Here is a 26,892-nt window from a genome sequence, read left to right as displayed (position 1 = left end):
CACAGTTGCAATCTTTTTCTTCAACAAAAGGGCTCCCACACAAACAAATAAGAAAAGATGTCAAGCATACATCCCAGTAAGGCTGTCATTCTGAATAACTGACAATAAGCCTGGTCTTTCTATTTTCATTTTTAACTGTGTAAATAAAATGAAAAATTTAGAAACTGGCAAAAAATCAATCAGAACAAGTAACAAAGACATGTTTATAATATGCAAACTATGTTATTTATTATTATCACACACACGCATGTTTATGTTTGTAATAACCCATAGGCCTGTTCAAGTATACAGATGACAATCAAGGCCAGGGTCTCTCCCCTCATCTGTGTCTTCCTGAGGAAGGTACTTTTTATGGTGATATTTTTTGAAAGCAAAATTTTTAAAACTTTGCTCTAATTTTTTATCCTTAGAGTTGATTATAAGTTCTTAAAATTACTGATGTTTATATGTTTTAATGTTTACTTAAGCACTATGTGTTTCCGACAAATAACACCTCTACCCCTAAACATAGATGTCAGGGAGGCAAGACTATTAAATATTTAGAAGAACCAGGAAGTCCACCCTTGGCTGCTCTGTCTATGTCAATCAAGCTCTGTGTTCCTGAGCAGATGGGCCTGCTTGTGCCCACAGGCAGCTGGGGTGGGCACCTAGGGGGCGGGGAGGCGCACAGATGCTGCCGAGACAGTGCACAAAGGGAAGAGGCCTTCTCCACACCACAGAGCTGCTTTCATTCTGTGGCACATGACAGATTACACTCTATTCACCAAGCACAGCTATTTGAAATGTGTTCAATAATGAGCAGTTAAGCAGAACTTGGAAAAATACACAACAAAAACCAGTTTGACTTAATATTCTTAAAGGACTTTTGGCCCAAATAAGCCCACCATTCCCCACTCAAAAAGCCCCACATGAAGTGCCTTGTGTTCTAAATTAAGGCATCATTACTTTGAATTGAATTTGGTAATGTACAAAAATGTTTCATAAACACTTCATTCTCCACAACCACCTGGTAACAGATGCTGAGGAGTTCAGCAATTTGCCTTACACCATAGTTTGCAAGTATTCAGTGTTCAGTGCTGTTTCGGCACTGTTCTACGCATCCTCTTAGGGAAACCAAACTTCTAAATCCTTTAGTGTGAGAAAATATTCTCATATACATCACTGTTTGGTAGAGCAATTAAAGGGTAAGGAAATGTTCATTTTGGAACAAGACTATGGCTAGCCATATATTTTTTGGCTTCCTATTCTAAGACTAACTGCAAAAATCAGGTGCTAGTGAAGCAAACAGCTTAATTATTATCTTAAATCCATGTCATTCCATACACTCAACATTAAAGAAACTCTGCAATATGAAATGAATATTAGTTTTCTTTAGCCAAAATGTCAGGAGCCAGAAACTGGAATCCCCTAACCTACAATTCGTAAAGACTAATTTCAAGGCTTTTTATGACTTACCCACAAGAATCTTGGTGACTAGCTAATGTTCTGTTATTTTTATGGATGTTCCTCCTGACTATCCTATTGGAGATTTGAGAGCCATTTTCCTTCAATAAGTATCAAAGTAGTTTCATGGAATTATATGTAAGTATTCTTCAGTGATATCATATTTCTTCAATTGTAACAGAGTTTCATTCTTACTGCATATCCAACTTTTAACAGTATTAATATCTTCAGGACAAAAATTACTTTTTACTGTGATATTTAAAGAAATATTTTCTATCATGTAAATGGACATTTACAATGTGCCAAAGAACACTTAATAATGAAACTTAAAATAATTTCAATGTTTTTCTTTATAACCTCAATGAAAATCTCAACCTCCTCCTTATAAAAGAAATCTGCATGTTTATTTTCAAATAATCATTCCTGAAATTTTTCTAATTTTCCAATTGGAATTTTAAAAATTGGTTCAAATGGGCTGGAGCTATAATTTGTAAACTCTGGTGGCTCCTTCTACGATGGCGGAAAAGTAGAGAAACAAAAATGATGCTGATGTTGAGAGAATCAGGACTTTTTTTGCGGGGGGGGGGGGGGGAGGTCTGCAGTTCCTGGCATCCAATTCATCTCCAAGGCCTATCTGTGTTCCTACTGGGATCTGTGAACCATATGCAACCAATGGGGAAAGAGTACAGATGAAAAGTACAGACTTGGAATGGGGTCATAAGGCCAAAGAACCCAGTAGGTTCTGAGGGGCAACAATTCACACATTTAAACCAAATGTTCCAATGGGTACAGAGCTTCAGCATGGGAAGATGAAGAAAGTTTAGAGAGACAGCGCTGACGGCTGCACAACAATGTGAATGCACTTACTGCCACTGCATTGTACATAAAAATGTTCAAAATTATATATTTTGTTATGCCTATTTTACAATTTAAAAAAATTTTAAAGGGCTATTCTGTTGTATACTTAAACAATCTGTGTGTGTTTATAAATACAAAATGAGCTATTGAAATTATATTAAGATTAAAGAATATATATCCTTATTTGTACTGAGTATCCTAGTAATATCCACATTGATAAATCCAAAAGCTAACCCCTGAAAATGGATTGTGTCTCTCTGAAGCCACAATAATTTTTCAGGTCACAAGGACACCCCTTAATTAAAACCACTCCATAACCTCTCATCTTGCTTTCAAAATCAATGCCTCTCTGCCTTTTCTATACTAAGGCCAAATTTTAACGACAAGCATATAGAAAAATCGCAGAAAAAAAATCGAGGGAAGATGTACCCCTAGGAGAAATTCAATACAGCATTAGGATCTACTCAGAGTCTGATTAAACTAAAATTGCAGACAGCTTAGCAATGCAACATGGGAATATCCCATTTCTATACTCTGGTACTTGAGCACTAGTACTAACCTCAACAGGACTTACACCCATTTCTGCACCCAACAAACCACAGACCTTACATCAAGCCACCCCCTCAACAAAGTTAAAATTAAATACCTACTGTTGATCAGTTCTTTGTGTTCGGCAAGGGTTTTTGCAGGATCCAGCCAATACTGTGTGGGGTAGAAAAGGGTAATTATAGAATTAGTTGCTTTTCATTGGCCTTTACTTCAAGAATATTTGCAAAATGCCATTTAAGTGACATTTAAATACTTGCTAAATAAAACACTTCATTTATCATATATGTACATGAACATACATGAGAGCTTTCTGCAACTGAAACATTAAAGGAAAAGAAAAATGATGCTGAGGTCAAGGGAGAGGCAGAGGAGAGAGGTAGAGCTCGCTGGGCCCTTGGCTGAATTATTATCTTAATTATAAAGCCAGTAAACCAAGATGCTTGCAAGTGGGTTTCTTACTACTATTCGTGGGGAAACAAAAGCCATGCAGAATGCCTTCCAAGTGTCTTTCCAAAGTCCCCATTGCAATCCCCTTAGAGTCATCCTCCTCCCCAAATGCCCCCAACCTCTTCACTTCCAGTCCTATCCCCTGCACGTACTGCTCTACGTGTTAAGAAAAAGCAAATTAAATCAAACCATCCTTAAAGATGCAGGAGAGCAGCTCTGTACAGTGGCTGAGGACCTGAATCCCAGAGCAGGAACATGGGGATGCCATTCAGGATCTCCTCATCATCACTATGTAGCAGGGACAAATGACTGGATATTCTGAACCTTCCTTACAGAGTTTCTACACTGATTCAATAAGTTACTTCACGGAAAGCCTTTAGAACAGCCCGGGGCTCACACTAAGTATATGTATCACATGCTAGGGATGATTATTATTAAGGTATAGGGTCATTTTTGATAATTGCTGTTAGCTGGTTTAAGGTACTTGCTTATTAATTCAAATTAATCTTTAATGAATTGAATTTCAAGCAGGAGTGGGAAAATTTTGGGTCCTGGGAAAAGGCTTTCCTTTAAATTTCACCTTTGTGATATAAGATCACTGAAAGAAGATTCAAGCCTCTAGCCTCATCTCTCCGTCTGCAGGGAGAAGCCACAGAAGCACAGATAAGGCACCGGGAGATCTCACATAAGCACAGAGGGAAAGATGCCAAGGGCTGCCCTGGAGGACCTACAGGGAAGCAGAGATGGAGCTTCTCCCCGCCCACACACACACACCGTTCTAGACAAATCCAAGAGGCCCTAAGGCCAAGCTGCCCCATTCCGTTTCCTCATGTTCCTGAAGGAAGAAAGGAAGCAGGAGCTGGCCCATCTAAGCTACCTCGTCCCCAGCACTCTTGGGCTTGCCCTGCTGAGAGCATTCACATCTCTCCTGGCACTCCTGCAGCAGGAATCAGGGGCTGCAAGTGAAGTCCAAGAGAGCCTGCCAGCCAGTTTCCTGTTTCCTTCCCCTTGGCTGAGGGAAGAAATGCCTTATATAACAGACAGAGTAATTATAAGTAATAGTTATAATATTTCATACAACCCCCTTGCCTTTTATCTCCACACTAAGTATGTGTCATACTCATTTGATTACATACTAAACTCTTTTTGTGCATACAATGTCTTCACTATCTGTCACTCATATGGTAGCTTCAGGTTTCCAAGTATTTTACAAAGGAAAGTAACCAACATACACAAGTGGAACAACTTAAAATACAATTCTCATTATTCTGGTATTGATCATTTCTCATTTCTTTAGAGGTCTACAAGCATTCATTTTTCCAACAGAAAAGATTTGAGGCAGAGGCTGTAATCAGTGAAGTGCTTCTGGATCCCACGATAACCGAAGATGTGACTTTGAAAAAAAAAAATAGCGATTCATAGGGAAACCGTGGCTCATCCAAGTAGACCAAAACCAATCCAAATGTTAAGCTGTGTGTTGGACACAGAGCATACCCATTCCTCTGTGTAAGAATTCTTCCCACAAAATGGAAACATTAGGTAGATGGACCGTTTCTTGTCATTCATGTTAAATAAAATGATTTGATTAATGCTATATTTCTCAAAGAGGGAGAAACCAAAGAAAACAAACATAAATTCCCACCAACACTTGCATTAAGCTTCTATTGCTGCATAATAAATGACTGCAAAGTTAGAGGCTTAAAACAACACCCATTTATCATCTCTGAGTTCTATAAGTCAGTGGGTCCCTTTGCTCCGGGTTTCACAAGGCTGAGATCAAAACCCCAGTGGGCTGGGGTCTGAGACGGTTATTGAGCTGGGGGACTTTTCCACAAGAGAAGCCCAGATGTCAAAGCACTTAGAATATGGATCTCAATTTTTGGTCTTACACATCACTTATATATGAGGACTCAAAAAGTGCTACAGCAAAAAAGGAAGAAAGGGGCGGGGCCTCTGCTCCAACCTTGTCTCTGTCTAATCTTGTCTTGAAATTAGTAATGAACAAATTGGAGGAAAGCTTTTTAATTTCTCTAATATCATCACTCCAACGTGACAAACTTTACAAATTTTTTTATGCATTTGTCTTTGGTAATAATTTTTTTAAAATTTGTAATTAAATCTAAACGGGTTCATCAAAACAAAAACTGTACATATAAGTGGGGTAATATATGATGTTTTAAAATGTGTATACATTCTATCATGTTTTTGTCATTTGTTTGTTTTATTTTCCTGTCTCCAGAGTGTTTGCCAATCAAAATTCAGCTAAAGAAAACAGAAAGGAAGCTCTTTAAGTGGAATAACAAAGACTCAATAACATATCTTAAAAATGTCACATTAATGGGGCTGGGTTGTAGCTCAGTGGTAGAGTGCTCACCTCGCATGTGGAGGGCACAGGGTTTGATCCTGAGCACTACATAAAAAATACAGTAAAGGCATTGTGTCCATCTACAACTAAAAAAAAAATTGTTTTTAAATGTCACATTAGTAATGATCTATACAATTCTAAAATAAATCACTCCCCATGAAAATGATTAAATTTATGAGGTAAACATCATATTAAGCAAAATAAGCCAAATTCAGAAAATCAAGGTTTGCATGTTTTCTCTGGTATTTGAAAGGCTAGAAAAGTGGGGGAGGGTATCTTATAAAAATCCAAAGGAGACCAGTGGAGGAAAGGGACCAGTGAGAGAGAAAGGGGAAATTCTAGGGAATGATATTGACCAAATTATATTCTTAAATTGTGTGGCTATATGAATATGTAACAATGAATCCCACCATTGTGTATAATTATAATGCACCAATAAGAAATATGGAAAATAATTCACAAAGCAAAAAAATGTAATGAAGATCCTGAGATGAGTTAGAAATCATAATTCTGCAGCAAGAAAAAGAAGAGACAAGATTCAAAGGCCATTCAATCAACTCACTGCACATTAGATATGCTAAGCATTAATCCAGAGCTTGCCATACACAAATGGTATTTGATCAAAATGGAAACCAGGGGTTACAGAGGTCAGACAATGATAAATGCTCCAGAACACAAATAATAAACACAACCTACCAGGTTTCATAAGCCAACATCTTGAAATGCAAAACCCACGTATGTTCAACCAAGGGAAAGATATGACCTTGGAACCAAAGCGGCCACACTATGACAGCACTTGTCACCACTCATTATCAACAAGCAATCAAACATAGCACATGTCAGATTACAATGAGACACATCGGGATGCTGCTCTGTAATCTAAGAGGAAAAAGGGCTCAAGAATTTGCCAATGAAAACAGCACCCCACTTTTAAGAGCTACATCCAGAATACTGGGCACAAAGTGCCAATATTCTAGAGGCAGGCTCTAATCCTGGGGTGTCCTTTATTTATTCATTTAACATATATAGACAATCCCTATACTTGTTCTTTATACATCACATCAGACACTGTCCTGGGGAGCACAAGAACACAAAAAGATGAACAATACCCGTCCCTAACATCACGGCACTTATAGCATAGCAGGAGATGCATAGACATATAATTATAATATAAGGTAGTTAAGTGAGATAATAATGTGTATATGACATATAATGCAAGATAATAAAATAATATACAAAGAAAATCAACTCTGCAGGGTAGGTTACGAAGGCTTTGCTGAACAGAAAACCACTAAATAGTGTGTTTGTGGAGGAAAAAAACCCTTCCTCAAAATAAATAGGGGAGAAAAGAACCTTATTTTGTAAGAAATGTGTCTATCAGCTCAACTGCTCTTAAAGCAAATGGGTCCATTTTTTAAGTGACAACATCTAAATGTAATACTCCACATCCTCTGCAAACAAAATCAGTGCTGCCCAAATAGCTAACAAATACTCAGCTTAAAAAAAAAAAATCAACATTCATGGAGAATGCTGTGGTTTGACTCTGATTTGTCTCCTCCAAAATTCATATTGCAACTTGGTTCCCAATGTAATGATACTGAGAAGGGATAAATTCTTTAAGAGGTGATTAGGTCACGGGGGGCACTGTCCTCATAAATGGATTAATGCTGTTCTCCAGGGACTGGATTATTTACCACAAGAGTGGGTTGTTAAGACCATCCCTTCTGCTTTGTCTTTTCTTCTCACGTCCACCTGCCCACCATGTTTTAACATACACAAGGCCCCCACCAGATGTAGCTGCCCAATTTTGGACTTTTAGTTTCTAGAAGTATGAGCCAAAATAAACCTCTATCCTTTATAAATTAACCAGTCTCAGGTATTCAATTATAGCAACAAAAATAGACTAAGAGAACTTCCAGAAAGAAAAATCACCTATCCATACTTTCCACCTGCCCAGGGTGAAAGGAAAGAGAAGCAGCAATCCAGCTGTAACAACGTGGTACTGGCCACACTCCTGTGTGGCTTTTCTGAATGGTACTTGGGTGCACAGCTGTCTTATCTGTCCAGGTGAGTATGAGGAGAAACACATGTATTCATATTGTCTCTCTCAACATTCAACCTGTTCATTCTCTAGGAAAATCACTTTTCCCCTTGACACTGCCCTCCATCTGAAACTTACATCCTGTTGTTTGTAGTTCACACATTGCATGAGAATCTATTTTGTAGGAAGATAACAATCAACCAAGACAGACCTGGGTCTCTCATGCGTACTTCATATAGTCTGCTACCAACATAGGAGAGAGTTAATACACCATCTCCCAAACACTCAGTCACTAAGGAGTCAGGAGCACAATCCTCTCTGGCTCTTATTCTTTCCCAGGATGGGAGAGGCAAGCAGTTAGGTAACCTTACTGCATCAGTCCTGTCAATTTTAATAACAGCACTGATGTAACCTGGAGAGAAATGACAGGCCCTTCGGACAATGACAGTCTTGGCTAAACTGCCCTGGGCTTCCTTCATTCACCTTGGCTGATAATGTCTCAATTTCATCAATTTCCTAGGTAACAGTCTCAGAATTAGATCTTTAAACACTAATGCTGTCCAGTAAATCAATAGCCTAACCTTGAAAAGATATGTATTAAATCCAGGGTACAACCTCCCATTTTCCAACTGTTCTTTTAGAGTCCCCTAGAGTTCTAAAAGTAGAATAAATCCTCCAAAGTCTTAAGTAGAAAACAGACAGAATAAAATAATAAAAGCCTTGCTGCATCTTATTTCACACTGGGTATAATACTGATTCTCCTTTAGAAAAATCTAAGAATGCTACATTTATATTTAATAATATTTTCTGTAAGCCAAAGAAAAGGCCTTAAAACACACTGTAGGTTTTTTGTTTGTTTGTTTTGTTTTGTTTTTACAATATAGCAAAACAACCTCTTGATCTGGGGAGTAAAAATAGAGATGGTCATTTGTCAGGGACTAGAGCACAAAGATTTCAAAAAATGACAAAACAGGTCTCTCTTGGGAGTTTAAAGACTTCATATAATTCCAGGATTGTGATGACAGCTATTTGTGCTTTTCCCAGCCCTCCTGTAAAGAGCTCCCAGGTCCTCTAAGCAACATTAACAGGATGTGGTCTTAATTTGCTCCATGCTATGAATCACAAAAGCCTAAGGACCGCCAGTAAAACCACCATAACCAAACTCTCTCAGTAGAGAAGAAAACCAAGGGCCTGTTGTTGGAAGCAGAGGAAATTGTAACTGGGCACCATTTTTCAGCAAAAGTGAACTGCAATGAGTCACCATAGGCCTCTGGACTGTGGCACCACTCTTAGGGCTAAAGAAATAACAAGAGCAATGACTAATATTAAATTACCTGTGCCAGGCACTATTGAAGATTTCACATTTATTTCTTGTTTAATCCTCTTAATATCTTGATGATGCAGAAACTATTAAATTACCACTTAAAATGAAGAAATAAACACTGAGTAAACAATTTGCCCCAAAGTATAGAAAAACATCCACAGAACTGAATTCCTTTCAACTTATGCCCAGGCCAAGGTATTCTAGATTACTATCTGAACCACAATGCATAACTTTAATTTCAAATTATCATTCTCAACTACCAATTCTTCCTTCCCAGCTTCTTTTCTCTAGTATTCCAACTCCCCGAGGACATCCGATTCAGTGATCCTACTAGTGTTTCATTGTTCCTCCAGTTGCCCCCCACCCGTGCCACGACCTCCCTCATTTATCCATTGTAATCATTCACTTGCAGTTGTCCTCATTTCCCTTGCACTTCCTTTCCTCCACGATGTCTATGAGGACAGGGAGAGACCACACATGGTTAACTTAAACTCCCTCCCTTTCCTGTGCAGGAACCCAAGGGCTACACACAACTGAAAGCTCAATCATTCACTCATCAATAATCCAAGGGAACCCTTGGAATCACCCAGAATTCTACTATGTTGTACCACCTTACTTGCCTAAATAACTCCTTGATACTTTCTCCTCTGTTCTTAAACCTCCAGCATCTCACTCTCAGCTGAAGATCTCAGTTATTTCACTGAGGACAGGCCTATGCATTCTCAGCCACACACCAATCTGCCTGCCTCTGTGCTGTGTCCTGTCTTCTCTCACACTACTGTGGAGGAACAGTCCATGCTCCAATTAAGTACATCCAATTATCTGCTCATTCTCGTACCACTACCGTTTCCCTTTCTGAAAAATCATTCTTGGCTGAATTCATGCCTTTTTCCAAAATAAAAAAACTTTCTTTTTTTTTTTTTTTTTTTTGGTACTGGGGATTGAACCCAGAAGGGCTTCCATTGAACCACATCCCCAACCCTTTTAATTTGGAGAAAGGGTTTTACTAAGTTGCTGAGGCTGGCCTCGATCTTGTGATCCTCTAGCCTCAACCTCCCAAGTTGCTGGGATAACTGCATGGGCCATGGCACCTGGTCAAAATAAAAAGCTTTCTGATTCCTATATCTTCCCATTTTATTTCCACATTTTAAAAGGAATATCTGGAAAACAAAAGTTGTTTTATGTTATCTCTCATTTTCTCCTGAATTCACTTTAACACAGGTTGAGTATCCCTTATCCAAAATGCATTTTTTTCAGGTTTTCTAATGCTCCATATAGATAATGAAAGATCTTGAGAATGGGACCCAGGTCTAAAATAAAATCCATTTATGTTTTATACACATTTTATATACATATAGATAATTTAATACAATAGTTTTGTGCATATAACAGAGTATGTGCACATTGAACCTTCAGAAAGTAAAGGTGTCACTAGTGCCACCACCCATGTGAACAACCCCTGGATGTCTGGCATCTCCATCATTCCCCATCCTGAGTTTATATGTTATCAATAAACAATCATTTCTCATACTTATTTATAAATAATTGACAGCCAACAATATTATGCTTCATTAATAGAGTGAAAAATTAATGTGCTCGTGGTAACCAAACAGCACAGGAGCATCACCAGAATATTGCAATGACCCTCTTGTTGTTTAATGACAGAAACAGTGTTCACCCTCTTACCTAAATGTATGTTACACGCTTCAAGGCAGCCCTTCCCCTTGCTTCTCCCTCTTACTTCACTGCCCATACTTTCACCACCACCTTAGCTAGTTGTTCTTCGTCTCCTAACCAGGAAAGGCCAGACTGCCCAGGCTCACACTTCACACTGAAGCCCAAAGCTGTGAACACCAGTTATATACTGACAACTACCAGATTTAGAGCCAAACCAGAATCTTCCCCTAAATCCAACTATTTATTTGACATCTCCAATTAGATGTCAATTAGAATCTTAAATCTTGTATGTCCAAAAGGGTATGTATGATTCCACTTCCCCCCAAAAAAACAAATCAATGAAAAAAAAAAAACAAAACCTTGTTCTCCTGCCATCTTCCCCATCCAAGTAAATGGTACAAAACTCTTCTGTTAGCTCTGAGCATCCATCTGCAAATCCTGTTGGTTCTATGTTCAAAACAGAAACAATCTGAAAAATTCTCTCAGATCCCGTGTCAAGCAGCCATTGCCTTCACCTATATTTCTTAAACTCCTTTAATGGTATCCTTGTTTCTACCTTTGCTGTTAGAGGAATTCTTTTAAAGCATGAATCAGATCTGTTTACTTTTCAGGCCAATATCCTCTATTAGTTTCCTTATGGTCAAATTCCCTTTGTTGATCGAAAAGGCCTGTGATTTGACCCCACTCCCTTCACTTTCCACTCAATGTTTTTTGGATGAGGCACCAAGAAGAACCTTAAGGAGAGTATCAGCAGAAGCCGGAGGGCTCTGAAGGAGGCTCTCTGCAAAGGCTTAAAGAAAAGCAAAGAGAAAGCTACTGGAAGCAGGAAGAAAGGGAACCTTATGGAGGGGCAGAAAGTTTAGAGATGCTGTTGCCAGTGGCAACATGGAAAATAAAAAATGTACCTAATGGACTGGATGATCCAGATAAGGAGATTTCCAAGCAGACTGGTGAATGTGCCGATTGGCTTCATTTTGCTGCCTATAATGAAATGCAAGAGAGAGATAAGCTTTAAAAAAATGTTAAAATATAAAAGAGCCAGGACTTACTGGGTTTGGAAATAAACTTTCTCATTTTTTGTTTTATCAGAAGGCAAATGGTGTTATAATTAAGACATGGCTTCCAGGCAAAGATTGAATCCAGTATGCTGTCAGCAAAACTTGAGGCAATGGTTAAAAAAAAAAAAAAAAACTTTTTGAAATGCTCAAAAAGATTTAATATGATGTCTCATAGACCCTTTCAAAATAACAAAAAAGTTCCCCTAAAAATCCTAAGGGCTTTTTTCCTCAATAGTCTTATAGGGAATCCAAGGTATATAAAAGAGTTTATTGCAAAGCAATTTGTGTTTCCTTTGTTAACAAAGTAGATTAAAAATTGATTCATAAGAAATCCACAGTTTTTTAAGAGAATTTTCCAGCTTGGGCTGGGAGGGAAAAAAAACAGACATTACAGACTGAAAAGAAACGAGAAACCTCTGAACTCCCCACTCTTCATTGGCAAAAAGCAGAATGAAAAATAAAGAAAAGTCAGTAAATAGAACCAAGAGGCCCAAGTGCAGGGCCAGGCATCACAATGAAACAAATTCTAGCCAGTAAGACCAAGCCCTAATCAAAGAAATGGCTACATGAGTCTGGATAAATTTCCAAACTCAAATTATGCAAATATCATTTGTCAACTTAAAAAAACTAAACTATAAAAAAACTAAAACAACTCCATTAGTTAGTTAGAAATGTTTGTGCCAGGTATCCTATGCATATCACCAGTATTGCTGCTTGTGAAGTAGAGCCATTCTGCTTTCTCACTGTCTTAATTCACAATTCAAGAGGAACTGTACTCAAGGAGTTGGAGTTGAACTTAAAAGTACCCAGAGTCTTATTTGATGAGATTCTAGACTTCAAGTGTGAATCCAATGTCATAATAAAGAAGATGATGGGCGGCATGAGTGCATTTTATGTGTCAGAAGAATACAAATATTTTTTGACCAGAGAAAAGACTCTCATGCTTTAAAACATGTCTTCATAACTGTTGATACTACTCCTATCAAAAGGTGTAATGTAATATTTCCTCTCATTACATGCGGGCTGACCTATTTCAAAGCAACAGAAGTAACACTGTCTGACTCTTGAGACTTGATTCATAAAAGGTGATACTGATAGGTAACAGACTTGAGTAGTGGGAACACGAGGTTAAGGGATAATTCTACAAACTGAGATTACTGTGCTCACCCCTACACGCTTTCTTTTAAAAAGCAATTTACTGGAGACCATTCTGACCCTGCCTGGCTTAAGTCAATAGGATATGCTACACTTCTCAGCAAGCAACCTATTATCTGCAGGAGAAATGTAGACCCAAAGACTCCTACCTGTCGATAAGAACACAAGTCACCCTGAAAGGGGGTACTTTCGTGACCTTTACACAGATTCCAGGATGCAGGGAGATAGGATAATTAGAAGCAAAGTCCCCTAACCATAAAATATGTAGGAACAATTCCAATTAGAACCTGTCAGTGTAGGCCAAGGTGACCCAGAGGATCTTTAGCATGTCATTATAACAGTAAAATCTCCCCTCCATGGGGTAAGACCATAGCAGCCAGAACTTGAAAGTCTAATGCAATCCTGCTATCAGTCAGAAGAGATGGATGTGGTGGGACACTCTGGAATCTTCCCTGGGACCCTCAATAAAACTTGAGGGCCAGAGAGGCACGCACTATCCCTTTACTCTCTGAGAGGACCCATTCTCTCTCCTGAGAATGTCTCCTTTTCACTTCTCTTTTAATAAACTTATGCCTGCTATTATGTGCACCTTCTCTGAAATCTTTCTTCCATGGTCACAAAAACTGGTGCCCAGGACATCTGCAGTTGCTCCAGCTCTGTGGATAGCCTTGCTCTACAACAATACAGCTTTTGTCCTGCTATCCATCCTTCATTCCCTCTTCTTCTGGATGCTTGCCCTTGAAAACCAACCAGTATGTTGTGAGGAAGCCAAGCAACAACATGGGAAGTCCACACGTCCTGAAACTGTAGAAATTAAATACGTGTTCTAGTAGCTGAAAGTGAATGCAGTTGTAGCTAGCCAAGAGAGGAGCCAGGCCAACCCTCAGGATTATAAAGCCAGTGGGGCCTAGACCTTCTCCTCAGCACCACACCACAGGGTTGTGCCAAACTCCAGAGTGCACAAATTAGATGGTTAGAACAGGGGCACATGGAAGTCTCACCCCTTTTCTTCTGTATTTACATGGGTCTTTCTCCTTCAATGACTGTCTAGTTTCAGGACTTCAAAAACCAAGGGACTACTACTGCGACTCTAGCCTTCTGAGAGTCCAACTATTCATCTTGCCTCTCCACTTCAATGGATTTTAACATATTCAGAACTGTTGACTCCCAGTTCCAAAAAACAGCTCCTCAGTCCAATCTTAACCTTTCATACTTAAAATTTCCAACAGATTCCATATAAATAGGCTGCTGGGCCCATGAAATGTGCTCCTATAATAATCAAAAAAACACTGAGAATCATTAACTCTAAAACCACTGCTTTCTCATAAGCTATCCATCAATCAACTGTCTGAAATTCTATCCTTTGTAGTTCACTCTGATTTAATCAGGAAGGACAGTCCAATTTATAAAATGTTAATGATAAAGAACTCAGACATTGGGTTGGGGTTGTGGCTCAGTGGTAGAGCACTTGCCTAGCATGTGCAAGGCCCTGGGTTCTATCCTCAGCACCACATAAAAATAAATAAATAAAGATATTGTGTCCAACTAAAAATAAAAATAAAAATAACTCAGGCATATTCCTTTCATATATTTATACAAAGAAGAAGAAGCCAGTCACAGAAATTTCTCAAGCACCTATTTTATTGACAAGAAAAATACTTATAATACTTGCACACCATGTTTTATATATAAATATATTAACGTATGCATACATATTGATTTTTCCACCAATCCTGATAGTTCTGTTTTAAAGAATTTTGTACCTTTATCATTTTCAAGTGTTCATCTATTTAATCTAGCTTTGGTGAAAAAAGGCACTGGGTACCATTAATGAAGAAGGAACTTTCTACTTAAGATAGAATTCAGTTCTTCACACTCCTTAATCTGGAAAGCAACACATTTATGAAAACTATAGGATAAAATATTTTATTATAAAAAATCCATGGAAGATGCCCCAGTTCCTGTGATCAAACATCTGAGAAGGGAAAGGGAAAAAAAAAAACTATAAAAAGACTAAGCTCAAGGTAATTCGTACAGTTCTCTTGACAATTCTAGGTTTTTCAAGAGCATTTCTGAATCCATGTCAAAATTATCATATACAATAAAGAAACTAAAAATCAGTCAAAGCATGCTCTCCTATTCCCAGGTGCTACAGTGAGGAAAGTAGGCAATGCACCTAGGGGCTCAGTTTTGCAGGTGCTGCTTGGCAGGGTCCCCCAGTATTCTTTCAAGCATGTGAGCTCCTAACTTCTCATGACACTTCACCTGACTGTGCTCAGGATAGAGAAGACCTTTTCTAAATAGAAATGTTCCAGAAAAACACCATCTCTTTCTTTCTTACCAGACACTATTTGTCTAGTCTAGAGAAGTAGAAACATTTACCCTTTTATTACAAGCACTATTTATTATAAGCAAATTTTTAAAATCATGGATGCCCAGCATAGTGATTCATGCATGTAATCCCAGTGATTTCAGAATCTTAGGTAGGTGGATCCCAAGTTCGAGGCCAGCCTCAGCATGTTAGTGACACCCTCAGCAACTTAGCAAGATCCTGTCTCAAAAAAGAATTTAAAAAAAATTTTTAAAAACAGAACTGGGGTTGTAGCTCAGTGGTAAAGCACCCCTGGGTTCAATGTCCAGTACAATCAATCAATTAATTAATCAATAAAGCATAGGCTCTACAACCATACACCTACTGGTGACATTTCCTGGACTCAAATCCTCATATAACGTTTTCTATTACACACTATGCTACCCTACCTCTTTCTAGACAAAAATGCTCTTAACAGCACCCAGTAGCTGCCAGAATATTATAATACCACATATAATTCCTTATGATCCCATCAACTTCTTAGCTAACTTCTCAACATATCAGTAATGCTTCTTCTATTCTTTTTCTAAATTTTTTTATTTTTTAAAGCTTTATTTTATTTATTTTATATGGTGCTGAGAATCAAACCTCACACGTGCAAGGCAAGCACTCTGCCACTAAGCTACAGCCCCAGCCCCTCTTTAAAAAAAAAAAAAAAAAAAAAAACAGGTGAAATCTGCTAAAAGTGAACAAATTCCAAAACATGGTTACAAGGCTCTTCAAAGTGTGCAGTGAACAACTGTTCATTACTGAAAGTAAACAACAGAAGAGGTCTTTCATAATAAGGTGACAACTTCAACTGCAGAAAAGGAGGGAGCACAGACATGGAGGCAGGGAGCGCTGTTGTCAAGGCCCTCACCACCAACCAGCCTGCCCACACAGTCCAGGGACGTTCTTTCCTTCAGTAACAGTATAGATCATTTACTATGCAGTGATATTGTTTTAACAGGCAAATACAAGGTGGTATTTGCAAGTGAAAGAAGAGGGCCCAAAGCATTTCTGGGGGTGGTGGAAGAAAGCTTTGAGGAGGAGACATTAGAGATACTAATGGATGGTAAGAGAAACAGGATTCAACCAGGCAAAACTGAGAGAGAAAGAGAACAAGAGTGTTTCATCACAGAAGCAGCAGATGCAACACTCTGAGATATAACGGTACAGATCAGAAGCTGCAGGTGGTACAGAGTAGCTACAAGGTACCTGGAGTGGGGGTTTTAGGTGGGGGACTGCAGAATCACATTGGAAGAAAAAGAGCTCAAGATAACCAAGGGCTCTATATCTTGAAGGACCTTGTAAACTATGTTTTGGAGTTTGTATTTTCCTGCAAGGGAGCCTTTAAAGGATTTTAAGCCACAGAGGAGACACCATCAAGGATGCCTTTCTGAGAGAAAACTGCAAATGAGGTAGGGAAAACCTACTGGAGGTAGCAAGATCAAAGACGAGAAGTCCTGTCATAAGCTTTTACAGAAATCCAAGCTAATCTGCTAGTACCTTAACTAAAATTGAAGTTTGTAGACTGATTCTGGAGAGGTTGGCAGGAGACCATAAGAACCCTAAATTGTGTTTACAACCAGTCATGCCAGTTTAGCTATTGACAGTATCCATTTCCACTTCCTAAAGTATCATTTGGTGGCAGGTGAGCCATGAGGGGAGCGGAGCTCATCAGCTGGAAATGAACTAGCTCCTGCCATTAGGTGGATGGTGGTGGCATTCACTATGCTGTTCAAACAAAGGTATGGACACCTTAAGAATGCATACATGAGGACTTCCCAGGAAATATCCAGGCAACAGAGAGTTTCAAAGAGCTTAATTCCCAGATCCTCAGCTTCCCTATATACTACTTACTAAAACTGGTCTATCAAGAATAGACCTAAAATTTGGAGGAAAGAAGATGACTACCTTGTGTTTGAGGCACCTGAGAGATTACCAAAAATAATTTTCTTTTATTAGTCCTCTTTTCCCATTGCACTACCTTTTCAAAGGCCTTCTTTCCCATTTAATAAAATGGCAGACCACCTGCCATGGCCCATCACCCCACTGTGAGGAAAATCATAGGCACACTTATAAGTATTGGGGTTAACAAAGATGGCTTTAATAAAGACTCCATAAGCCAGAAGAGACAGCTTTATATCATTCCCCACTTTATACATATTTCTGGCAAAGATAAGGCAAAGTATTAGATGCCTGGTATTTTGGCACATAGCTTGGGTATTCTGAAATCAGATTTATTAGAGTACAGCAGCAGAAGGAGTGATGTTGGTTTAATGATTTTTCAACTTTCATCCTCTTGCTATGATAAAAATATGCCTGGCTCGTGAGGAAGAGTCCCATAAGAATAAAACAAATCAAAGCCTCGGAAAGACTTCACTGAAGGCAGATCTGTCTCCTCTAGGTGACAAAAGCCTTTGCCTTATCTATCCATCTTAGGAAAAGAGCTCCAAGTGCAATACTTCTCACAGAACCAAGTTAACATTTTTATTTAAATAGACAAATGACAGAAAGCAAGCTGATTTGGCTGAGGGGTTTAATGATGACTGACTTTGCCAAAGAGTTGTATGTTGGACATTTTCCATAAACCAAATTAACTAAGTCTGCAGCTCCAAGATTCTAAAGCATATATAAAGTACATAATTGCATAAAGTATATGATTTTGACAAATGCATCTTATCAAAAATCTTGTATTGGCAAATGTAGGTTGAAACTAACAATTTTTAGACACACACTGGAGACAGCAATACACCCATCTCTGAAACTAACAATTTTTAATTTTCCTAATTACTAATAACTATACTGGGATAAAATCAGGTGCCTCTACATAAAAGAGAAAATAACATACTTAATAATATTTTGATAATTCTTAATAAACATTTTTAAACACATTTCCCATAAATCATGGAGTTGATTATTATAATGTTAACAAATTAAATCAGGTGGTTTTTAATTCATTGCTTTCAAGTAAATTGAAGGACACCCCAACTGGGTGGTCTGAAAAAAATCTCTGTTCTCAGGAACATAACAAACAGTAGCTTTGGAGGAAAGAAGATGACTACCTTGTGTTTGAGGTACCTGAGAGATTACCAAAAATAATTTTAGATGACAGATCACTCTGCAATTTTTGACATATAATACAGAAGAAGTTTAAGAAATTGAGTGATCTTCCCTTATTGAAACTCCTTTTTCTTCTAAAATAAAAAGGTTACTCAGTGCTAATATCTATAAAAAACAAAAATAGGCATAAAATTATGGCTGAGCCTTATCTCACTCCAAGAACATATTATAATCGGCCTGGGGTATATGGATTCACTGAAAAAAAAAAGGCCCATTTGTATAATTAAAGATACATTTCCAATAAATACTTTTATGTTTAATAATTATTAAAATGCATAATACTTTGCTGTTTTAATTAATTACACAGTGACAATCATGGTGATAACTACCCACAGGCAACAATAACAATTAGGGCCTTAAGGTCTCTGGAAATAAACTTGTAAAATTTCTATTTATATGTATAATATTTTTATGGGGAAACATCTTATTAATAAAAATATAAGAGAAAATTTTATGGAGAACATGGAATCAAAAATACAAGTTTATGGATAAAAGTAATAAAGGAAAATTTCTGACTTTTAATGAAGAGCTGATTCATGTATTCTTTTTAAAGGCAGATAATGAAGTCCAAATTAATATGATATATAAAGTGATTGGGTACATTTAATAGTAATGTGATGGATTTTACAATTCCAATGTTTATGATAAACTGAAGATTCACATGTACTATCACTTATGGTAAAATTTTTAATCTCAATCTAAAACTACATATACATACATGATTTGTAAAAAGTGATTGAAAAAAAAAATCACCCTCTCAGGAATATTAAAAAAAAAAAAGGCAGACTTAGAAGGAAAGATGATGCCTTCAGTTTTGTTTGTTTTTACTGCAGAACTGGGGATTGAACCCAGGGGCACTTTACCCCTGAGTTAGGTCTCCAGCCACCACCACCACCACTCTTTTTTTTTTTTTAATTTTGAGACAGAGTCCCAGTATACTACGGAGGCCTCAAATGTGTAATCCTCTTCCTCAGCTTCCTAAATAACTGGGATTACAAGCATGTGTCACCACGCCCTGGGATGGCTTCAGTTTTGAAGACACTGCATTTGAGGTACCCGAGGGGCATTCAAGCAGTAAGAAAGAGCTATACACTGGCCACAGGTTTAAAGCAACTGTCTGGGTATTTCCTTCAATCTTCACAACCACCCTATGAGGCTGTTACTCTATTACTATCCCACTTTATAAATGGAATCTGAGAAATAGAGAAGTTAGGGAGACACCCCCCCCCCACCAATGCCACAGAGCTCTCCCAGGTAGTACAGCCTGATTTGAACCCAGTCTGTATTCCTTACAGGGTGTAATGCCTCTAGAGATATCTGAGTTAGCTCTGGGGGTCACTCATCTTTAGACAAAAATTTAAACCACAGAGCAGAGGAGGCTACACAGGGAGAGTAATGTGTATCAATCCACAGGAAAATTAGCATTTCGGTACTTTGAGTTCCTATGAGGATGCTTCTAGAATTCCCTTCTAAGCCCCTTACTCATGAAAACTCTTCAGTCATACTTTTCTTGCATGTTTCCCCCTGGCCCCCAGGTATCCTTCATACATTGTCATCAGTCCTCCCAGCCACTGTGCGATTTATGATGCTCTTCATAAAGTCAAAGAACACTCTTCTGCTTCTTCATCTTTACCCTCTGTTCTACTACCAGGTGCTTGAAGATACCCCAGAAAGGAAAAGTTCTGATTTGTAATAATGTAACATGACAATCTTCCATTCTTTCTTTGCAACAGGACTAACATTATCACTTACATATGGTTTAACAGTCATTTCGGGTATTTGCCAGAACATACAACGATGACAGTGATATTTTCACATATGGCAAAATATGATACCAGGATACAAAGGACAGCACCATTACTCAGGACAGAGAGTACAGAGCTGGGCTGCCTGCTAGTGCTCAGTGGATGACGATTATTTCTGTTCAGTAACACTCAAAGCATTTGGGAGCAGTGGGGAAAATACAAATATACAGTTTAATTTATATTTTTAAAAGATATTGACTATTTCAAAGATAGTAGTACCAGAAGAGGTAGCATTAAGTATGTGAGCCTATACAGAGTTAGAACTTAAGAGAATAAGACAAAATCCTGGTAAATCGTTACCATTTTGTGGAATAGACAGAGGGAAAGTGATCATGAAAGAGATTGAACAGAAATGAGTAGAAGAAAATTTGAAAAGAGCAAAGCAAGGAGAATGTGGTGTCATAAGAACAAATGAGAAGATTCTTTAGTGTCAATGCTGTAACAGAAAGGTCAGGTGAGATGAGGACTAGAGTGTCTCTCAGGCAAGGGGTAGGTGGCAGTTTCAATTACATAATAAGACTCAAAACTAAACTGTGAGAAATTTAGGAATGAGTGAGATATAAGAAATGGGGGCAATGAATTTAGACAAAGCATTCTGGAGCTCAGGTGTGACAGAGTCAACTAATGGCAATAAAAAGAGAAAGGCACGGGAGTAGAGGGAGAGGAATCTAAATGCAAAGACTTGAACATGCCCAAACACTGATGGCAATGAGTGGGTAGGAAGGGGAAGTTAGAACTACCAGAGAGAAAAAGCAAGGAGTGACAAGGTCCAGGTCAGAAACCCTGGGACTCTTCTCTTGTGACCAGAGAGACAAAGATGGAAAGAAGCAACTAAGTATGTTTGGGGTGGAGGCTGGTCCAGAAGGTAAAGTTCCCTTCTGATTGCTTTTACTGTCTTGGAGAAGCAAAGGAAGAGTTCACTGGGGAAAGAGGATATTACATACTGCCTTTAGCTGTGTGCTTCATGCATTTCCCCTTCTTTAACTTCTGAAGTCAAAGGGCAGCAGATGCCACAGTGATTCTCAAAGCCATGCTGAGTTCCATTTTCTGAGAAAACCTCTAATTATACATGACTTCTGCCTTTGAAGGAGTAATTTGTAAAGGAGCCTCAAGTGCTAATATTAAAAGTAAGACATGATTATGCCTACTACTATAAAACCAGAAGCAGTTTTGGAATATCCCATTTATCCTTACTATTGCTTCCAATAATCATCAAAACTCATTTTTAAAATTTTCCAAAAGTGATCTCAAGACTCTGGAGTTTATTTGCTTTTTTTTCTTCTCTCTTCCAGACTGTTTCCTTCTTCTCCCTATTGTACTTTTTAAAAAATCACCAGCAATATTTTCTCCTAGGCTAGTGTCAAAAGGAAAGACCATTTACATGTTTAACACCTCATAATCTACAAAGCTTTCATGCATTCTGATTTGGTCTTACATCAATTCTGAAAGTTAGGGAGAATAGGCATTTTATTCTCGATTTACAAATAAGGATGTTGCTATGGGTTGCTACGGTTTGAATATGATCTGAATGTGTCCCTCAAAGGCTCATGTGTTGGGAGCTTGGTTCTCAGTGTGGTGGTGTTGGGAAGTGGTGTAGAACCTTTAAAAAGTGGCATCTAGTGAAAACAAGTTAGATTGCCGAGGGCACTCCTCTCAGAAGCAATTGATGCTCCTCTCACAGCAGCCTGGTTAGTTCTCTCAAGAGGACTGTTATAGAAGAGCCAGCTCTGTCCCACTACAGTCTCTCCTACTTTTGGTCTATCCATGTGATTTTTCCCTCTGTACACACAGTCCTGCCACTATAAAGTTATCTGCTATGAGGCCCTCACCATAGCTGATTCAATGCCAGCACTACCCTCTTGGACCTCCAAACCTGTGGGTAAATAAATCTCTTTGCTTTATTTGTTATCCATTTTAAGGGATTAATTATAGTAACAGAAACGTGACTAATAGAGATATCAAGATTTAGAAAAATTAAGTGACTTGATCATTTATTGGGAGCAGACACAGGATTCACATCTATCTTGTGACTCTAAAGGCAGCAATCTGTTCCACCATATCACATTCTCTCATGCGCTTGCTCTCTCTCCCTCTCTCTGTACTGGTTATTGAGCCAGGGGTAATCTACCACTGACCTATATCTCTAGCCCCGTTTTTTTAACTTTTAATTTGGAAACAGGGTCTCACTAAGTTGCCCAGGTCTCAAACTTGTGATTCTCCTGCCTTTCCACTTCTAATAAAATCTGAAAACCCAAAAGGTGGTTCAAATTTCTTCCAATTATTTAAAATGAAGGAGTCTATGCTACAATTTAAATTCTCTGCCTATCATCAACTGAACTCACCATCCATCTCCCATAATAAGGTACCTAAATACTCTTGAAGCAGCCACTAATATTGCTCACATACATCTGGGGAAGCACACATAGCTATAATCACAAGGAAATCCTAATCATCTGTATCAGAGGACATGAAATATTATCACTCAGGAAGAGTAATAGTGTTTCAGGTTTCTTTCTGAAATAATACAGCTTTATATTCCCACTGAGCAAGCAAGATAAGATTCTCCCCTACCGTATCCATCAGTATTAGTTTCTTCCCATTGCTATAACAAATTATCATAAATTTGATGGCTTAAAACAACAGAAATTATCTTACAATCTAGATGTCAAACGTCCACAATGAAACCCACAGGCTAAAATCAAAATGCAGGTAAGGGCTGCCTATCCTCCAGAGGCTCTAGGGTAGAATCCATTTCTTCCCCTTTTCCAGCTTCCAGAGGCTGCTTGCATTCCTTGGCTCAAGTGCCCTGCAGTAATTACACAGCTCCAACCTCTGCTTCCACTGTTACATCCTCTCTACTTTTCCAGCCTTCTTTCACACGTAAAGGCACTTGTGATGACACTGGCCTCAATCCAAGTCGGACTTCAACATGGCTCCAAGTCACAATCCATTGCCAATGGCAGGAGAGGGAAAGGAGAAAGATCCCAGGGTTTTTCACTGATGTAAGCACTCTTCATTCCTAGTATCTTCCTTCCCTTTGATCCATGGTTCTCTCACTTTCTCTCCTTTTATGTGCCCCCAGAATTGACCTAAGTGGTCTATCTTCAGGTCTCAAAGTCTTCTCTAAGTAGATCTTAATGGAGATATTCATTTTACTGAGCATTATTACATAGCCATTACCCTTTAAAAATAAATCTTGGGGCATAAGAAAAGAAAAGCAATATAAAAAAATCTAATGCACAGTAATTCAAGCAACATTCAGGAAACCATTACTTGGTTTTTAAGACAAGTATGTTTCATTATATCCCAACTCTTCTAACATAAGGATATTCTTAAATTTTTTTTATTTGCTTTAAGTAACTATGGTATATGTAGTGCTGCTCCTACTAATATACTGAAATACTTACAAAATTTCATGACAGTATTCTGAAAGTCTCCTACAAGGTACTATAAGGCAATCAGACAATGCATTTGAACATGTCAAGACTAAACAATGCTTATAAATCATCTCTATTTTTCCTTTTGTTTACCTTTATTTTATCTAAGTTCACTAGAGAAAATGCAAATTCAGAAAGCAAAGAGTACTTTTTCATGTCATTTATATAGCCAATGTTCTAACCACATCAAAATATGACTTAATAATTTTCTCCTTCTAAGCATATAATTTCATTTTCTCCTAAAACCTGTATTACAAACACTATCACAGATGCCAAACCTTAGGAGTTAAGGTAACAGAAAAAAAAATTGGACTTAATATAAATCCTACAAAACTTTCAATAAACTATCAACACTATTAATTCTTTTGAAACAGTAAGAGCCATTGTTTGCAATTCTCTTTACTTTTCAGTTTTTCTTTGGGGAAAAAAAAAGAGGGTAATAAGTTCTATACAATTTTAGCAAGACAGTTAACCCTCCCAGGCAAGTTCTGACATACTAGATTAAGATCAGGAAAAATGTATTTTTCTCTTTTTTCTCTGCTGGGAAAATATTATTTATGAAATATGAATATAATTTAAAGTACGTTCTATTGGCTTCAATTTAATCTTTCAGTATAGATTTACAGCTCTGCTACAGAGACAGAATTCAGTGAACTTCTAAACATGTCTGTTGCCTTTCTTTGAAGTACACATTAATGACCACTTGCCTCTAGAAAGCTATTCCTTTCTACACCATTCTACCCAACATGCCCATTTTTTTACTCCTATTTTGTTAAATCCTCCTGTGACACGGAATAGACTAGCTCATGAGAAACCACAAGTTATCACCATCAACAGTATTCTATTTGCCTGCCTTTTACCCTAGGACTTTCCTGGAGTAGGGCACAGAAATACCACTCAAAAAATCAGGTTCTTCACTGAATGCATCTCAAATGGCCTAGTGGAGACTGGGAAAACTGATGAAGAAAGAGGAGGAAATCTTTAGTCCAACAACAGTTGCACAGGGCGAAAAACAGAAGGCAAGTCAAATCGGGTATTTTTAAGGTAAGCATAGGAGCATTTTGCATAATCCTAGTGTGTCTATCTCAGGCTAAGATTTTTCCTTAGACTAAACTAAAAGTCATATTAGTGAATATCCTTTCATCCTCCAAAATCATCACCTCTAAAATCTTTCCATTGTGGCAAATTTCTAACTCTCTACCATCTGACCAAACAGGAAGATCTTCCAAGTCAACCATGTGAACAACTAACATTGAATCAAAAGCCAGATTGCCTTTATTACTCTTACCTCTAGAAAGCTATTCCTCTGTCAAACTCATGAATGAAAACCCCTACTTTTTTTATTCTATAACAGTTCAACCACTTTTAAAACTTAGATAGGCACCTTTTTAACACTTGTGTACTGTATGTATTTCTTAAACCATTTCCTTTCTTCAAAGGCCTGTCTCTTCAAGAGATTAGACAGTTTTTTTCCTATATAATACCCCTAACAGCACAAATGGAAAGCACTTCACTTCAATATGGTTGCAAAAATGGAAGCCACATAAACCATTTACAAAGAAGACTGCACACAAAGAAACTACGAGTCCAGCAACTCTTCAGACTTTTGCCCAAAAAGGGTGGGAGAATGCAAAGAAATTACCAGGGAAAACAGTTTTGTGGTTATCAGTCATTTTCCGTTACAAAGAACCTAACCATCTAGGGCCACATCCAAAAGGCCAGAGAGAGCACAATTCATAAGCAGACAAATTTAATATGAAGTTGTTGTACTCACCGTCTGATGGCTTCTGTCACAATAACGCAGTCCAAAATAATCTATCTCCACAAGGTTTATGTGACGGAAGACATGGTCCAACACAACGGAACCTTTTGTTGACTTCTGCAAAAATAATTCACAGTTCAATTTTTTTTTTCACAAGGTATCTTGTCTTGTGTTTTAGTAGGATACAATCACAGTTCTCATCTTTTATGAGCTTCCTTCACAATGGAACCTATTTTATTAGACCACAGTATCTCTTTAGGTTTTACCTCAATTACAAAGACAAATGTAACTTAAAGTTTATTAAAGAAGCTGCTTTAGAAAATAATTCTTACATAGTAGTGACTGTTAAATTAGTATAAGCTTCTTTCTTGTGGGATTACAAAGTATCTTTGGACAAAATTATTTAAATATAAAGATACGAAGAACATCTAATAAATTCATCAAAGAACACTTTGGTTAAAAAAAACATACATTTTTTTTTCATTTTTAAAAGCAGTTTTCACCATTACTCTCATAAGCGTCAAATACAGAAGATATATAAAATTGAAATAATAATAGCCAGAGCTTTTATTTTTGAATCCTCAATAATAAACCCTAAGATTAAAGCTGCTAAAGTTAATGTTCTGAAAAGCCCTTGTGAAAATATTTTACTTGATCTCTTTCACATAAGCAAAGACATAAAGTAAATATTTCTTCTGGCTGCTTTTTTTTGTGGGGGGGGGGTATACTGGAGATTGAACTCAGAAGCACTCTGACCACTAAGCCACATCCCCAGCCCTATTTTGCATTTTATTTAGAGATATGGTTTCCCTGAGTTGCTTAGCGCCTTGTTTTTGCTAAGGCTGGCTTTGAACTTGCAATCCTCCTGCCTCAGCCTCCCAAGCCACTGGGATTACACGTGTGTTCCACTGTGCCAGCTCTTCTGGCTGCTTTTTAAATGCTGACACCTACCTAAAAAGTTAACCATCTTCTCTCCCCTCCTGATACACACACTGATGCTTCAAGGTTCTTGCGTATGCATGAACCTGGGTTCAATCCCCAGCACCAAAACAGTTTTATATGTGTGAAAAACTGTTATTATATGTTAAATAACAGTTTTTCACACATATAAGAAACACTTAACCATCAAGTACTATTCCACACACCACACTGATCTTGAAAATGATCCACTTTTGCCCAGGCACAGATCTGTCAGAACTTCCCTTTCTTGTGCCCCATCACTAGCAGGGTAGCAAGAAAAACCTCCAAGTCATGCTTTGTGACAATAAAGTAGGGGCTTCTGATTACCATTACATGCTCATGCACCCAGGGTGAGCACTCGATACTACACTGCTTTTAGAAAATGGATTGTTAACTGAAGGGAAATGTTTCGATTAAATGTATTATAAAATGAGTGATATGAAGTAACAATAGTACATACTTGAAGAAGACAGTTCTTGTTACAAAATTCCTTAGGTATTTTGTGTTCCTCTAAATTATGCTGGTTATATTTAAT

The 26,892-nt window shown here is 37.9% G+C and overlaps 1 protein-coding gene across 1 annotated transcript in view; it reads right to left on the bottom strand.

Annotated features, from left to right (window-relative positions):
* EPB41L4A (erythrocyte membrane protein band 4.1 like 4A) overlaps window positions 1–26,892 on the bottom strand; it is a 236,241-nt gene that overhangs the window by 112,663 nt on the left and 96,686 nt on the right. The window contains exons 3-4 of the mRNA XM_081289124.1: window positions 25,410–25,514; window positions 2,952–3,003 (exon numbers count right to left, since the gene is read on the bottom strand). Of these exons, the coding sequence (XP_081145250.1) occupies window positions 2,952–3,003; window positions 25,410–25,514 (157 nt within the window). The remainder of the gene's footprint in view (window positions 1–2,951; window positions 3,004–25,409; window positions 25,515–26,892) is intronic.

Source organism: Spermophilus citellus (genome assembly GCF_964194105.1).
Source record: "Spermophilus citellus genome assembly, chromosome: 1".
NCBI lineage: Eukaryota > Metazoa > Chordata > Mammalia > Rodentia > Sciuridae > Spermophilus > Spermophilus citellus.
This window is presented reverse-complemented; position numbering and strand designations above follow the sequence as displayed.